The sequence below is a fragment of the Mustela erminea genome, chromosome 8 (assembly GCF_009829155.1).
Source record: "Mustela erminea isolate mMusErm1 chromosome 8, mMusErm1.Pri, whole genome shotgun sequence".
NCBI lineage: Eukaryota > Metazoa > Chordata > Mammalia > Carnivora > Mustelidae > Mustela > Mustela erminea.
Window position 1 is genome coordinate 56,524,941 of NC_045621.1, and position 14,560 is coordinate 56,539,500.

The following is a 14,560-nucleotide window of genomic DNA, read 5'->3' on the forward strand; positions in this document are numbered from 1 at the left end:
TTCTGGATCCAACAATCAGTGATTGCTTCAAACCACTGTGAATAGGCTGAGGCAGGAATTTCCTTAGTTTTGGAATTTTGTTTCTGTATGGGGAAGGCAGGGGTGTCATTATTTAGAAGATTTATTTATTTAGTTAATAGATTTATGCTTGCTAAGTTAGTTAATTCCTTTCTTTTTGTTTAAAATAAAAAATACATAACAAGAAAAAAAAGACAACCACATGCTCTTTGGAATATTTCCTGTGGTTACTGGTTTGTAATTCCTATGGTTATGCTGGTGTGAACTCTTGGGTCTTCCCCACCACTCAAACAGGAGGCATGCGGTTGGGGTAGCAGCTACTAATGAGGCACACTTTGGAAGGAGCAATGACACTCTCTGTGCCATGTTAGCAAACATCAAGCCTAATGGGAACATCACCATTACTGCTTCAAACCAGAGACCTTATCCAAATTAGTTACTTCCCTGCTTATTTAAAGGATACCCAAACTGGTTTCCTTTTATTCCTCTTAAAGGTTTAATCAAGTAATCAGAAATAACTAAAGTTATCAACACACACACAGAAACACACACAACCACACACACACACACACACACACACACACACACGTTTCCTCTTTTATTAGTAGGCTACCAGTTGCCTTTGTGAAAGAGACTTTTCAGTTCCTATACTGGATATCATGTATTTTAAAGGCAATATGGTGATGGCCTTTTTAAGGAAAAAGAACAATATTCTAATAGGTAGTGGCATGAAGGAAACTTCTGGGTTCTTTAAGAGGTTAGAGGAGGATATACATTTAGTTTCAATGATCTACATTCAATTCAGAAATTTAGTTTAGAGCCTTCTGTGCAATTATCACTAATTAATTTAATATATCTAATAAAATTATTCAAAATGATTTTTAAGTTATTAAAAATAATTTGGCTGTTAAAAATCTAAACATTTTCCTTTTTTCCTCAGTATTTCTTTAACATTTTCCTAGTAACAAGCTGAGTAAAAGGGTATCTCTTTATTCTTCTTTCTCTTCTTTTTGTCACCAAGCCTCTACTATTAAGCGAACTAGTTTCCTGAATTTGAATTTGAATTTCATAAACTACTAGCAGTTTGGGGGTTCAGTGCAAACTACTTCTACCTGCCAAATTTTGCTTTCTTGACTTTTGCCTCATTCTTCCCAAGCTTATCTTCATTTTATCATTCATTTTGCATCAAAATAAAAATTGAAGTGATTCCCTCCACTACATATCTTCTTTTAGTTGAAATAACCTTTCATTATCTAATCTCTCTAAATTCATCTTAAATTTTATCTTCCATACAAATTCTTTCATGATCAAAGAGGAAAGTACCATCTAATAACCAGCCTTGTACTTGGGGTAGGAGTCAAGCAGGATGGAACTTAATATACTAACTATATGTATATGTAGATATATATATCTACAGTGATATATATATATATTGATAGATAGATATCTACATGTATATATACATATAGATATATATACATATATATAACTACATCTTCATAGGCTTTTTAAAGTTATAATTATAGACTAAAATGCTCTCTTAGGTACTTTAGGCTCAACATCTACAATGTTCACATGAGAAGATTGTGAAAAGGAAGAAGTATCACTTACCTTTTGGAATCTGGCATACCCATTCAAGTTTTGTATCACAAGCAAAAGGTCTTAAGTAAATAAATTCTCTGTCATCATAGAAATGCCAGCTTCTTCGCCATGGCCTCTGAATGACCTAAAGGAGGAAGAGGATTGCAGAATACTTTCAACATGATGCAGCTTTATAAAACAGTAAAGTATAAGTCCTATAGTCTTTAATCTACTTTAGCCCTAGTACCTAAGATATTTGTTCAATGAATGAACACTGTTTAAATAGTTAACAGCCTCATCAAGAATCTTCAAAGGGGCTGATACAGCAAATTTATCATAAGGTCATGTTTATATCCAAAGTGTAAACTGTTTTTTTTTTTTTCTCTTTTTGGTGATATGAAACTATAGATTGTATCTTTAAATTTCAGAAAGCTCGGGGCGCCTGGGTGGCTCAGTGGGTTACAGCCTCTGCCTTCAGCTCAGGTCATGATCCCAGGGTCCTGGGATCGAGCCCTGCATCGGGCTTTCTGCTCAGCAGGGAGCCTGCTTCCTCCTCTCTCTCTCCCTGCCTCACTGCCTACTTGTGATCTCTGTCTGTCAAATAAATAAATAAAATATTTTAAAAAAAAACTTCAGAAAGCTCAAGCTAAAAAAATGTTTACTTCAGTGGCTTCCCAACACCAGACTATGATGAAAGCAGATCTGTGAAAATGTGACATAATGGTCTGACATCAAGGGCCCAGGCTCCTGCTCTGGTGTTGCTCTGCACTGCTAGGATGTTAATTAACCTCCTCTATGTGATCTGAGATAGCTCTCTACAAACTCCAATTAGTAGGCAGGCAAGAAAGAAAATGGGAGGGCATAACGTGGGAGGAATCTCCCTCACTTTTTGGACTACTCTCTCTTAAGGTCAAGATTCTGGTGGGTACTAACGCAAGTGAGGGGAGATTCTCCTTCTAGGACACTGCCTGGCTAGCCTTGTTCCTGACACTGGCTGCATCAGTGTCTCTTTTATTTAGTTTTTTTGGGGGGTAGATTTTCTAATCTCTTTACATGTAAGAACTCTTATTTACATAGAATATGGTTTTTGCATCAGTGTTTGGAAACTTTACAAGCTTCTCCGAAGTTTTCACCTTTTCATGTGTTAAGCTGAGAGTTCTATAAAAATGGCATGATACTATTCAGTTTATTATTAGAACAATTGCTTTGAAATAGTGCTTTCCAGTGGCCTTCTCAGTTCTTTGTCTCAAGCTTCCTGCAGCATTTCTGGAAAATCACTCTCTTGAATCTCTTTCGTGTGCTTGCATAGCAAAGATATAATATATATGTCTCCTGACTTCCTCATCTTACATTTTATGTGTTGACAGTTCTAAATCCACTTTTGGCCCTTTGCACTTTTTTAAAATACATTTTTCCTTCAACTCTGATCTTTTGATTTCAACTTACTATAGGATATTTCTTACTACTAGCTTGAATTCAAAATATCTAAACTAAAATGTTAATATTTTCTCCATAAACCAGTACTTTTTCTATTTCTATAAACACCTAGTCATACTGCAGAGTAAACCCAGACACTTGGGTTTCAGTTCTGTAACCATGTATACTTACTCAGAACTTAAATTTCTTCCTCAAAAAATGAATATGAAATGGTCCCTACCTCACAAGGTCACGTATTACATAAAATTAAGTACCTAGCTCATGAGTTAACAAGTATTAGCTGATGCCGCCATCATCACCATTACCAGTGTTTATCATCATTATCTCTCATAACACTCTTGTTCTTGCATAAAATTTATACCCCATCTGTCATAGCTCCTGCAATTGCTTGTTCACTTATCTCCTATTAGACGTAAGTTCTATGAGGACAACTCTTTTATACCTTATCTTTGGTGTATCCCCCAGAGCATCAAAGACTACTTAGACTACTTTATGGAATCAATAAATTAATGAATTTTTCAAAGGAACATGCCTAACTGGTCTTTTACATCTTCTGGTCCTACTTGCTGCATCTTGAAATTTGACTTGAGATGAATCTTCTTCATACCTTCCTTGGTTCACATCAGAAACCATTTATAATGTTGTCGCCTACCACCAATGTAATTTCCTAAGTTTATCTTCAACCATGGCACCAAAGAAAACTTCTTGATCTGTATTCTGTCCTCCTCACGGCCTTAGTCTATTCCTTCCACTCTCTCTTTACTTGAGGCCACCTCCTCATGTCATCCCCCATTAGAAAGACTTACTCTAACCTATCTGTACAAAAGCACAGTACAATCCCACCTCCTTCTGGAAACAGGTCACAGGAATCATTTCCTCTTCTGAGTTTCATTAGCCCTCCTCAGCCTACTCATTTGGAGCCTATTACTGTACAGTGATAAGAGCCACCTTTCTTGAATATGAATTTTCTCTTCTCAAATTAAGTCTAAGGTAGCTTGAGGTGGGGCCATGGGTGTTCTTACGTCCCATTACATCTAATATCATGTTCCACACACAAAAGGCACTCTGTGGATCTGTTGCCTGACTGCATACAATGCCAAATTTATTTTTTAAATATGCAGATTTTCCAGCATTGGACTGACCTTGACAGCAGCACAGTCTCTGATATCATAATCCTGCTGAAACTCATTTTCCATAAGAATAGTAGACACCTTAAAAAACAAGAGAGGCTTGAGACCATAAGACTGATGTACAAATATTTGCAATTTAGATGTAATTTAGGCAGCTCTAATAACTCAAACACATTCACATGCTACAGAAGGAAAACTTTTTCATCTTTTCTTCAGTATCAGGATACTAAATTATGAGATGACTTAGAAAATATCATACTGTCATCAGTTTCCAAACAAAGGAAGCTACAGTTTCAGAAGTGGAGGTTAATAGTGTATTGTTTGCAGCTGGAATCACAGAGAATAAGGAGCTTGCAAAAGAACTTTTTTTTTTTTGGCATGGACTGAAATGCTAGTTATTCAATTAACTAATTTCAGATTTGCTCCCATTTGAAAATGAAAGCCAAGAAATTTTATATTTGGAAAGAATATATGATGAATTGACACAATGGTAATATAAAGGAAATATTTAATAAATTTGAGACTAATGTGCTCCTCTAAGTGTTACCTAAAACCTCTCTTTAGGATAATATAAACATTTGAAATAGTACTTAAGGTCTTCTTGAGGTTTCCCCAAACAAATTATTTCTCCCAATAAAGATACATTCTTTTTTATGTAACTTTTATATTTTTAGATAATAAAATTAAAAACTTCTCATTGTGACAAAAGGAAATAAAAAACAGCACAAAGAAAAAGAAAAACACACTTTATCATCCAAAGATGCCACTATATCTATATATCCATATTTTTCTATTTTTAGGCCTACAGAGAAACTATCTATATGGTTATTTTTTAATTTTAAAAAATATTTATTTATTTAGACATGTATGGTTATTTTTAAAAATAAAAGTAAGGCTAGTATTCTTTTCCTTCACTTCATATATGTGAATGTATTTTCATTTCAATAAAGATAGTTCTTCATAATTTTAATGGTTATATGGTTCTATATATATATATAAATATATAAAATATAAATAAACATAAATATAAATAAATATATTTTTATAACCATTATATGTATATTATGGTTATAAAGGTGCAGATGTATGGAAACAAATAATCCCTACAAGAAAGTTTAAACTTACTGGTGTATGATCACTCCACTCCCAGGATCCTTGTAAATCTGGGCTTCTTTTATTCAAACCTATCCACAGCCAACGCTGGTCACTATGTAAAAAGGAAGTATTAAAAAACAATTTGAGCACAGATTTGGCAAACATATATAGCATTCACATGTCTAAAATGCTTAAGACATATAAGTTTGTCCTGTCACTAACTGAAAAGCACAATTTCAAGCTCTATTAAGATGCCTTCTGAAATAAAACTGAACTTTAAATATGAGATAGCTATGGAAAAAGTACCACACTTATTAAAACTAACTTTTGAGTCATGTTCTTTATATGAAAGGTAAAATTATTCTGCTTTGAACTTGAGGGAAAAAGTATATGATTATTCCAAATCTTTTACTGGACACCTTCAATATTAGATAATGTTTTCCAGATAGTCAAAGATAGCAGTGGCATTTTTTTAAGGTGTTTATCTATAACATAATCAAATATATATTTTTAATGCAAAACAAACATTTGGCTAAATTTTTATTAAACAAGATCAAGATCTTAAAAAAATTATTTAATTTCCACAGCCTATTAAGTTTAAAGTAAACAAATATAAGTATTTTTTTTAAAGATTTTATTTTTAAGGAATCTCTACACCCAAAGTGGGACTCAAACTCACAACCCTAAGATCAATAGTCACATGCTCTACCATCTGAGCCAGCCAGTTGCCAACCCCCACCCCATTTTCTTAAAGATTAAATATCTTCTAAAAGCCAAATTCCATGTGTTATAGCAGAACAACATAACTAAACAGTCATTTAAGTGATTATATTTAACATTCGTAACTATTATACTTCTATGTACAAGGCATTGAGCTAGGTGCCATGCTAATACAGAGAAGTACAAGACATAACATCTTTCCTCAAATGGCGTATAAATTAGTCAGGAAGACAAGACATACATAAACAAAGAAAATAACTTTTGGAAAGATATAAAATGATACAAAATTTGTATAAATTTTAAACGTTAAAAAATTCAGAGAAAGAAGGTCATTTGGACGGCAGGAAGTCAGGAAACATTTTCTGAGGCTAGCAGGACAATAGACAGTCATCAAAGGATGGCTAGTATTTCTTTTAGAGTCATAATCCGATTGTTTAACACATGCCAATTTTCAGTTTGACTGAGAAGAGGGACAGACATTCCAAGGAAGGATACATAGAATAACAGAAGCAGAGACATATATTGTTAATATCTCTTTTCCTCAATTAAACTTATTCTTTAGCTAGGAAGATACTGCTAATATAAATATAAATGATGTAAGCATAAAAACATTTTTTTCACCTCTAACTCCACTTGAAAATATTCTCTAAAATGTTACACTTTTTAAAAAAATTTATTTATTTATTTGAGAGACAGAGAGAGTGTAAGAGTGGAGAGGTCAGAGGGAGAGCAGACTCCCTGCCAAGCAGGGAGCCCGAGGTGGGACTCGATCCTGGCACTCCGGGATCATGACCTGAGCCAAAGGCAGTTGCTTAACCAACTGAGCCATCCAGGTGCCCCACACTTTTTAGTATTTAAAAAAAAATTATTATGCTTAATTAGCCAGCATATAGTAAATGATTAGTTTTTGATGTAGTGCTCAATGATTACTTTTTAGGCTTTTTAAGTGGACTTTTAAAGAGACAATTTTTAAGTAGACTGTTATCCATGTAAATTGTTTTATGGTGATGCTGATTATGTTCCAAATAATTTAACCTTCTAATTGCATGTAGTATGTCTGATCAGTACATATGAGTATATATTACATATGCATAAATAGACACATATATAAGTGTTACATGCCTATAAATATAGCGCATATTAGAGAAGGGGTAAGTTCCAAACCTAAAATTAATCCTTACTCTCGAGCTCAATAGAATGTATGGAATATATGGAATGTATAACTGAAAAATATGAGTCTGCATTTCAAAAAATTTGTTAGAGAGTCAAGGTTAGAGTAAGCTTGATTTTTTTTTTTTTTAAGATTTTATTTATTTACTTGTGAGAGAGAGAAAGCACAAGCAGTGGGGAGCATGAAGGCAGGCAGAGTGATAAGCAGACTCCTTGCTGAGCAAGGAGCCCAGTGCAGGACTCAATCCCAGGACCCTAGGATCATGACCTGAGCTGAAGGCAGATGTGCAATTGACTGAGCCACCCAGGCATCCTGAGCAAACTGAATTTTAAAGTAATTTCTCATGTTTTAATAAAATAATTGATTTCCTTTACCTCTTTCCTCTATTCAACATTCCCTTACACTTAAATATAAATAAATACTTTTCATCTTTTCAGTCTTAAGCTTTTCAACTTATTGCAATGGAATGAGGGCAATCCCCTTTCAGTCTTTATTGTTATACTGTTTTCTTTCAGACCAAGATGACCAATTTGCAGATTTCAGACAATCCAGTGGTCAATTAAGTCCAGTCTGAATTTAGCAGCTATAAGAGGAATTTGCAATTTGTGTCTTCAACTATTCAGAGCTTTCTAACAGGCCTCCAAATTTATCATACTTCCCAACTGCTGAATTTCTAAACCACAGGGTCTAGATAATTGCCATATACAGTATAATTAAAGTCAGATAGGTGAAATAAAGAGGAGGTTAATTTTGCTTTCTCATTCCTTTAAGATGTGAATTTTTTTTCTTTCAAATCTGTGCACATAATGTATTAGAGCCTGGGGAATTTGCGCACATTTTGTGTTTCCCTAAAGTAAGCCTTAGTTAGCCTATCTTCTTTCTAAAATCAACAGTACAACCATGAAGATAGTCAAAGGTCATTTGTCACCTGCATTTACTGAATAGTCAGTTCCCACAGAAAGACTCTTTAGAGATCTGTCTCTAATCTTTTTACCCAGTCCTCTCTTAGCTCCATCTCTGCTCACTTAGAAACCTCTGCTTTCAAGCTCCGTTCTGCCTCCTTGGTGGCATCTCAAAAATAGTTTCCTAGAAAACACAATTTGCCGCATTGTCTACAATTTTTTAATCTTTACTACCTTCTGAGATTGAACTTCATTTTAATGCAGACATTTATAGTTTTTAGCTCCTAATTCAAGAGATTCATTAGTATGTTATAAATATAGAAAATAGAAGGTACTTGTGTTTTTTTTCTGTGTGTGCCAAGAGGTGGAAAATATTTCCTCAATTCTAACTTATTTCTGATTTATCTATAGGCAGATAAAGAGAAGAAATTAAAAATCACATGAATCATTGCACACCTCTAATGTGGATTTAAAAAATTTGAGGGAAAAGATGGATCATAATTGGAGAATTAAATCAAATGGAAAATTTCTCTCTTTATAAATTTTTCTCCTACAAGCACTAAGTGTATGAATTTAGGGTATTAGGTTAAGAAGACACTGCAGGAAAGGTTAATATGTGTATCTGTGTTAAAATTCCTGCTCTCAGTCAAATTTCCTGCTGCAACTGGTTTCTAAGGAAAACAGTATCTCAGCTATAAACTCCAATAAATACTATTTGATGAGGGCATTTAGTCTGCAAACCCTTAGATTTATATCTAAATCCATTCATGCAACATCACAGGAGGTAGTACACACAGCAGCAACAGCATTGCAAACAAGGCTTTCTCCTTTAATCCTAAAACTATTTTTGTTCCACAATGGCTTTCCCTGGTGGGCTGCCATTAAGAGTTACAAGGATCTTAGAGCCATAATGACTTGGTACACCATGAATCCTTTTCACTGAAATACAAATAGAGACATGGAAATTAGATTGCAAGATATAAGCAGTAATCTGACTTAACTCCTTGGCATGCAATACACAATTTGGGCAATGACATCTGAGAAGGTCAATTCCTGCAATAAAAAGGTAAGGACTTCAAGGAGTAAGCTTTAGAATCATTTTCTGATATAAATGAGTTTATCTCCTACCTTCCCTTCAAGCCAGGGTTACAATATTGGTTTTAGAATACATTGTCTTTCTAAGTATAGCATGGGCAAATGATCTCTTTATTAATGGAGCACCTAGTAAGCAGACAACAGTCTGCTTAATAACCCAGCATATATCAGCTGGTAGGTTAAGAGTACAAATAAAAAATAAAAAATGGTGCCTATGAATGAAAGGATTATGGTGATTTGGTTTTTTTTGCACTCTTTTGTCTTCAAAATTAAATATATATTACTTTTGTGATCAGAAAAAAAATGAAACATTGTACATTCTTTGGAAAATAAGCTACGTGCATAGGAAGAAAATGGAAAGGATTTACATTAAATGCTAATTATTTTTATAACAGAACTAAGATTTGAGGTGATTTTTATTTTTTTCATTGTCACTTTTATATTCCCCAAATCTTATATAATGAACTTGTATTAATTTCTTAATTGAAAGGAAAATCAGCAAGTGTGATCAGAACCAAGGAAACAAATCAAGAAAATTCCTTCATTACCTCACACTCATTTTATTTTGTAGTGTAATATATATTACACTTCTATGTATATAAAAGCTCTTAGTGATCATTTATATCACATATGATATTCCATTTTCCATCAATTGATTCCCACAAATACCTACAACCTCATCACTTAGTACTTATCCATGGCTCCCTGTTCCAGTTAAAGATTTCTAACCTCTTGCTTGGTATTAGCCAAAATCCATTTTGTTTATGTCAGTATTTTACTTAAAAATACTTTGGCCTAGACAGTTGGATGCTGTGTGTGTCAAGCTTGAGATCTAGGGGCCAGTAAGGTGCTTTGCTCAAAATTCTCACTTCAGGGAGGATCAGGAGGGTATCAGAGTATGTTCCAGAGGCAGCTACCACAAGGATGTCTATTATCTAAAGCTATACCTGAGGTTTTGGTTATTAGCAGAGAGAATATCAGAAATAGGTACATATCAGCAAAAATGGAAGCTTGTTAATCAGCCTGATGTTAGAAATGGGCTCTCAATAGTGAAACTGAAATTATTTAAGATATGGGGAATAGTTAAAATATTTAGGGATACTCACACCCATATGAAAGGTTACTACTTTCTGGTGAGGCTGGTAGCCAGTACCATTAGAAATGGATCTGGGTCTTGATCTCTAAATCGTGCCATGTCTAGTCATTGGGTCAGGTGACAGGAACTGCCTGATGCCAACTGTAATGGGAACAGAATCCTGCCTCAGGAATATTGTCAAATAAACCTAAAATGAACCTTCCTTGCAAAATGGTGGTTGGAACACCTAGGATAGACTGCTGGGATGTGGGAAGCTTATGAAACAGATTGTATGAAATAAGTATTGTGTCTGCTTCAATGAATGCTTAATAAATGTTTGTATGTGGAAAGATTTGATCTGAATTTTCTATTCATTATAATCTACTCTCAAGGTTGTGGGGAGTAGCTAAGAAACACTAGCCTCAAAAGGAAATTAAGAGTTTGGGTATCTAAATTAGCTCAGGTTAGTGTGCAATGAAATCTTGTATAATAATTTCTAGGGCTAGAAATGAAGTCCAGAATGTCTGCACTTCTATGATAGATGCTTAATAAATGAGTATTTATGGAACACATATACTATATTTTGGATCAAGTTTCCAGCACATTGTAGTGAGACTTCCCTTTTACTAATGAGAAAAACACAATGATAGGTATATGAATGTAAATCTGGAAAATGTGGAAAAATGTTCAAACATTTTAAAAATCACTCAAAAATCTTATCTTCCAGAGGTAACAATGATTATCTTTCTTTGATGGATTTTTATAATCTACTTTTAAATGTAAATAGCATATTTTTTATTCTTCCATAATTTGCTTTTCCTCCCACTTAATATATTGTAAATATTTGCATGTTATAATTAAAAAAGTCTTAATGCACAAGGTATAAATTCCAAAGATCAATAACAGTGATGATAATAGGAATCTTTACCTTTTTCCTGACTTTTACAGAAATGCATTTAATATTTACTAATTAAATGTAATATGGCTATTGGTTGAACTATCCTTCTATTCTTTTTTGGGTAAGATTTTATTTATTTATTTATTTATTTGAGAGAGAGAGAGAGCGAGCGAGCGAGAGAGCACACAAGCAGGGATTGGGGCAGAGGGAGAAGCAGCTCCCTGCTGAGCAAGAAACCTGATGGTGACCAGGGATCAAGGACCCTAGGATCATGGCCTGAGCTGAAGGCAGACACTTAATCAACTGAGCCACGCAGGTGCCCCTAACCATCTATTCTTACTTTACCAATAATTTGTACGTTAATTATGTTAACTTTAAGATATATTTACATGGTAAACCAGGAATGAATAGTGAATTTTGCCAGATGTATTTTTAGCACCCAGTAAGATGCTCATATGATATTTGACCTGATATACAGAGTTCCTAGCACTAATCCAACCCTATATCCTTGGAAGAAATCCTACATGGTCAAGGTATGCTATTTTGATGTACTATAATGAAGTGGGTGAAGAAAGTCGGCTCTAATGGGTTCAAATATTGGATCCTTATTATTTATATAACTATGGGCAAATTGTTTTACTTCTCTGTATCTGTTTTCTCATTTGGACAAAATAGGCATTGTATATAGTACCTACCTCATAGGTTGTTGTAAGGATTAAATGAGCTAATAGAAAACATTTAGGACATTATGTGGCACATAATAAGCACTGTACCAGTGTTTGTTATTCTATCACTTATCAGTATTTACTTTTTCAAGTCTAGTCTTGAAGTTGGTCTGTAATTCTTTGTGCTCTTGTTGATAGGCTTTGATATCAGAATTAAGCTAGTTTGCGAAATAAACCAGATGTCTATATCGGTTTCTATATAATGGAATACAAGCTCTTCCTTGTACTACTGAAATACAAGGTAATGATTTCTTCTTTAAAATGTGAAGAAATTCACATACACAACCATATATTATATTTCCTATCTCTTTCTTGGAAGAATCCTTGTCAATTTTTTCCATTTCTTTCATGGTTATTAAATTACTTGGTTGTTATTTACCACATCAATTGTATAGTAATTTGTATCTCTCTAGAAATTATTCATTTTAACAACTTCATCTGTAACAGCATAGAATTTCGCATAGTATTCTTACCAATTAAAAAATTTCTCCGTAAAACGGTGTTATAATCCCTTATTAAGTCTTCATTTTTAAGTATCTTTATATAAAATCTTTTAGGTTCTTTCTTATGGTTTTCTTGTATTTATGTTGAAATTTATTTTTACTATTAGATGAATGCTTTTTAAAATTATTTTTGTTTAATAATTAAAGCTCTTAGAGCTATTAATGTACATCCAACTATAGCCTTGGCTATATCCCATGAATTTCAGGATAAGTGTTGTTATTATCATCTATACAGTTTTGATTTATTTGCCAAAAAAGCTACTTAAAAACATTGAATTTAAAAGTGGATAGGATTTGACTTCACTTCTTATGTACCCCTATAATTTCACCACTTTGGAATTTTAGATTTTCTTTTTAGCCTAATAGGTCAATTATTTTAAGTGATAACAGGCAAAGAGCCTAAAGAGAAAATATATATAGACTTTGTAATATATGAACAAAGAGGATATTGTTAAATCATTCTTAATTATACTATTTGTATATTATTTCCTTTTGTCTTTCTCACTGGATGATGAATCAGACAAGTGTTAAAGTCTCTCATTATTGTTATTTATTGAAAGATTTCACTAATATAATTAATATTTTTGTTTTGTATATTTTGATGCCAATATTTTTAAAAGTGTAATGGTTCTTGACTATTATAATGTCATTGTAGATTGTATCTTTATTCAATATGAAAGAGATATCATTTCCCCATCTGGTACATTTTACTTCACTTGTATTTTATCTAATATTAATACTGTGACTCCAGCTTTTGTTCACATTTGTACAATATTTTTGCTCATTCTTTTAATTTTCCCATTTTAGTTACTGTAGTTAAGTTGTGATTATTAACTCAAATGTTCTTTAGGTTAAAACGGAACAAGAATATAATAGAAGTAAAGTGGGTCAAGGAGTAAGAAATTAGAGGCCACCACAAATTGTAGAGTGATGCCCTATTTTGGTGGGCCACTGGCTACTCGGGACTAACTAATTATTACTACAATATGAAAATGTATCCTGTTGTTTTAATTTTTAAAGAAGTGTTAAAAATGTGGATTTTTATCAAAATTTCTCAACTTTGAGACACTTTGTAGCTTCTTCCTTCTAGGAAAAGAACATCATCATACTCTTCGGACTGGATAGGTATTTACTGGCAAGATTTGTTTGAGTTATCTTTCAGCATATAGTTGTATTTCATTACTGAAGAAATTCGCAGACTTAGACTTATACATAGCTGATAATAGATAAATTTGGTTTTCTGCCATCTTGCTTTATATTGATTTCATGCTTTGCTATATCCTTCATAATTTACTACATAAACTTTTTTTTCAGCCATTACATATTCAGTAGATAAACACGCTCTGTTTTAAAAATGTATATAATCTGTGTTTCTAACTATGACTTCTTGGTAAATGAGGAATTTATTATACTTTCATTATTTACAACCATTTTATCTCTTTATATCCCAGTTTTTGTTTATAAACAGTTAAAAATCTGGTCTAATTAAAATATTCTAATGTTTCTCTTTCAGGATTTAGGATAATTCCTATTTTTATTATTATGTATACATGTTGCATTATTTAGACTGGGGGTGTTTTACATTATATGTTCTTCCTCCCAATTCTTTTAAAATAAATTACCTATTCATGTGCTCTTGATTTTTAATTCATCTCTCAGCTGGAATGTGTCTTTGAATTTTTTTCAAGAAGGAAGCTATAGGGTTATATCAATTATAATCTTCACAAACAAAAAGCAATGTAATTGAGAACTATAATTAATATATTGCAAACATTTTCCACCTCAAAACTCTGTTTTTTTAAAAGATTTTATCCATTTATTTGATAGAAAGAGAGTGTGCACAAGCAGGGGGAGTGGGAGAAGGAGAAGCCAGCTTCCCAAGCTGGATGTAGGGCTCCATCCCAGGACCCTGGGATCATGACCTGAGCTGAAGGCAGATGCTTAACTGACTGAGCAACCTAGGTGCCCCAACCTCAAAACTCTTTAAATGTCAGTTTTTAAATGCATTCTTAGACAGCTATCATATGATCTCCCTGATACGAGGAAGGGGAGATGCAACGTGGGGGGTTTGGTGGGTAGGAGAAGAATAAATGAAACAAGATGGGATTGGGAGGGAGACAAGCCATAAGAGACTCTTAATCTCACAAAACAAACTGAGGATTGGAGGAGGGGGTAAGGGAGAGGGTGGTTGGGTTATGGACATTGGGGAG

The 14,560-nt window shown here is 33.4% G+C and overlaps 1 protein-coding gene across 2 annotated transcripts in view; it reads right to left on the reverse strand.

Moving 5' to 3' along the window:
- LOC116597666 (CD302 antigen) overlaps positions 1-14,560 on the reverse strand; it is a 133,227-nt gene that overhangs the window by 82,459 nt on the left and 36,208 nt on the right. For both annotated transcript variants that reach the window (XM_032355692.1, XM_032355690.1), the window contains exons 14-16: positions 5,292-5,373; positions 4,179-4,247; positions 1,630-1,744 (exon numbers count right to left, since the gene is read on the reverse strand). In XM_032355692.1, the coding sequence (XP_032211583.1) occupies positions 1,630-1,744; positions 4,179-4,247; positions 5,292-5,373 (266 nt within the window). The remainder of the gene's footprint in view (positions 1-1,629; positions 1,745-4,178; positions 4,248-5,291; positions 5,374-14,560) is intronic.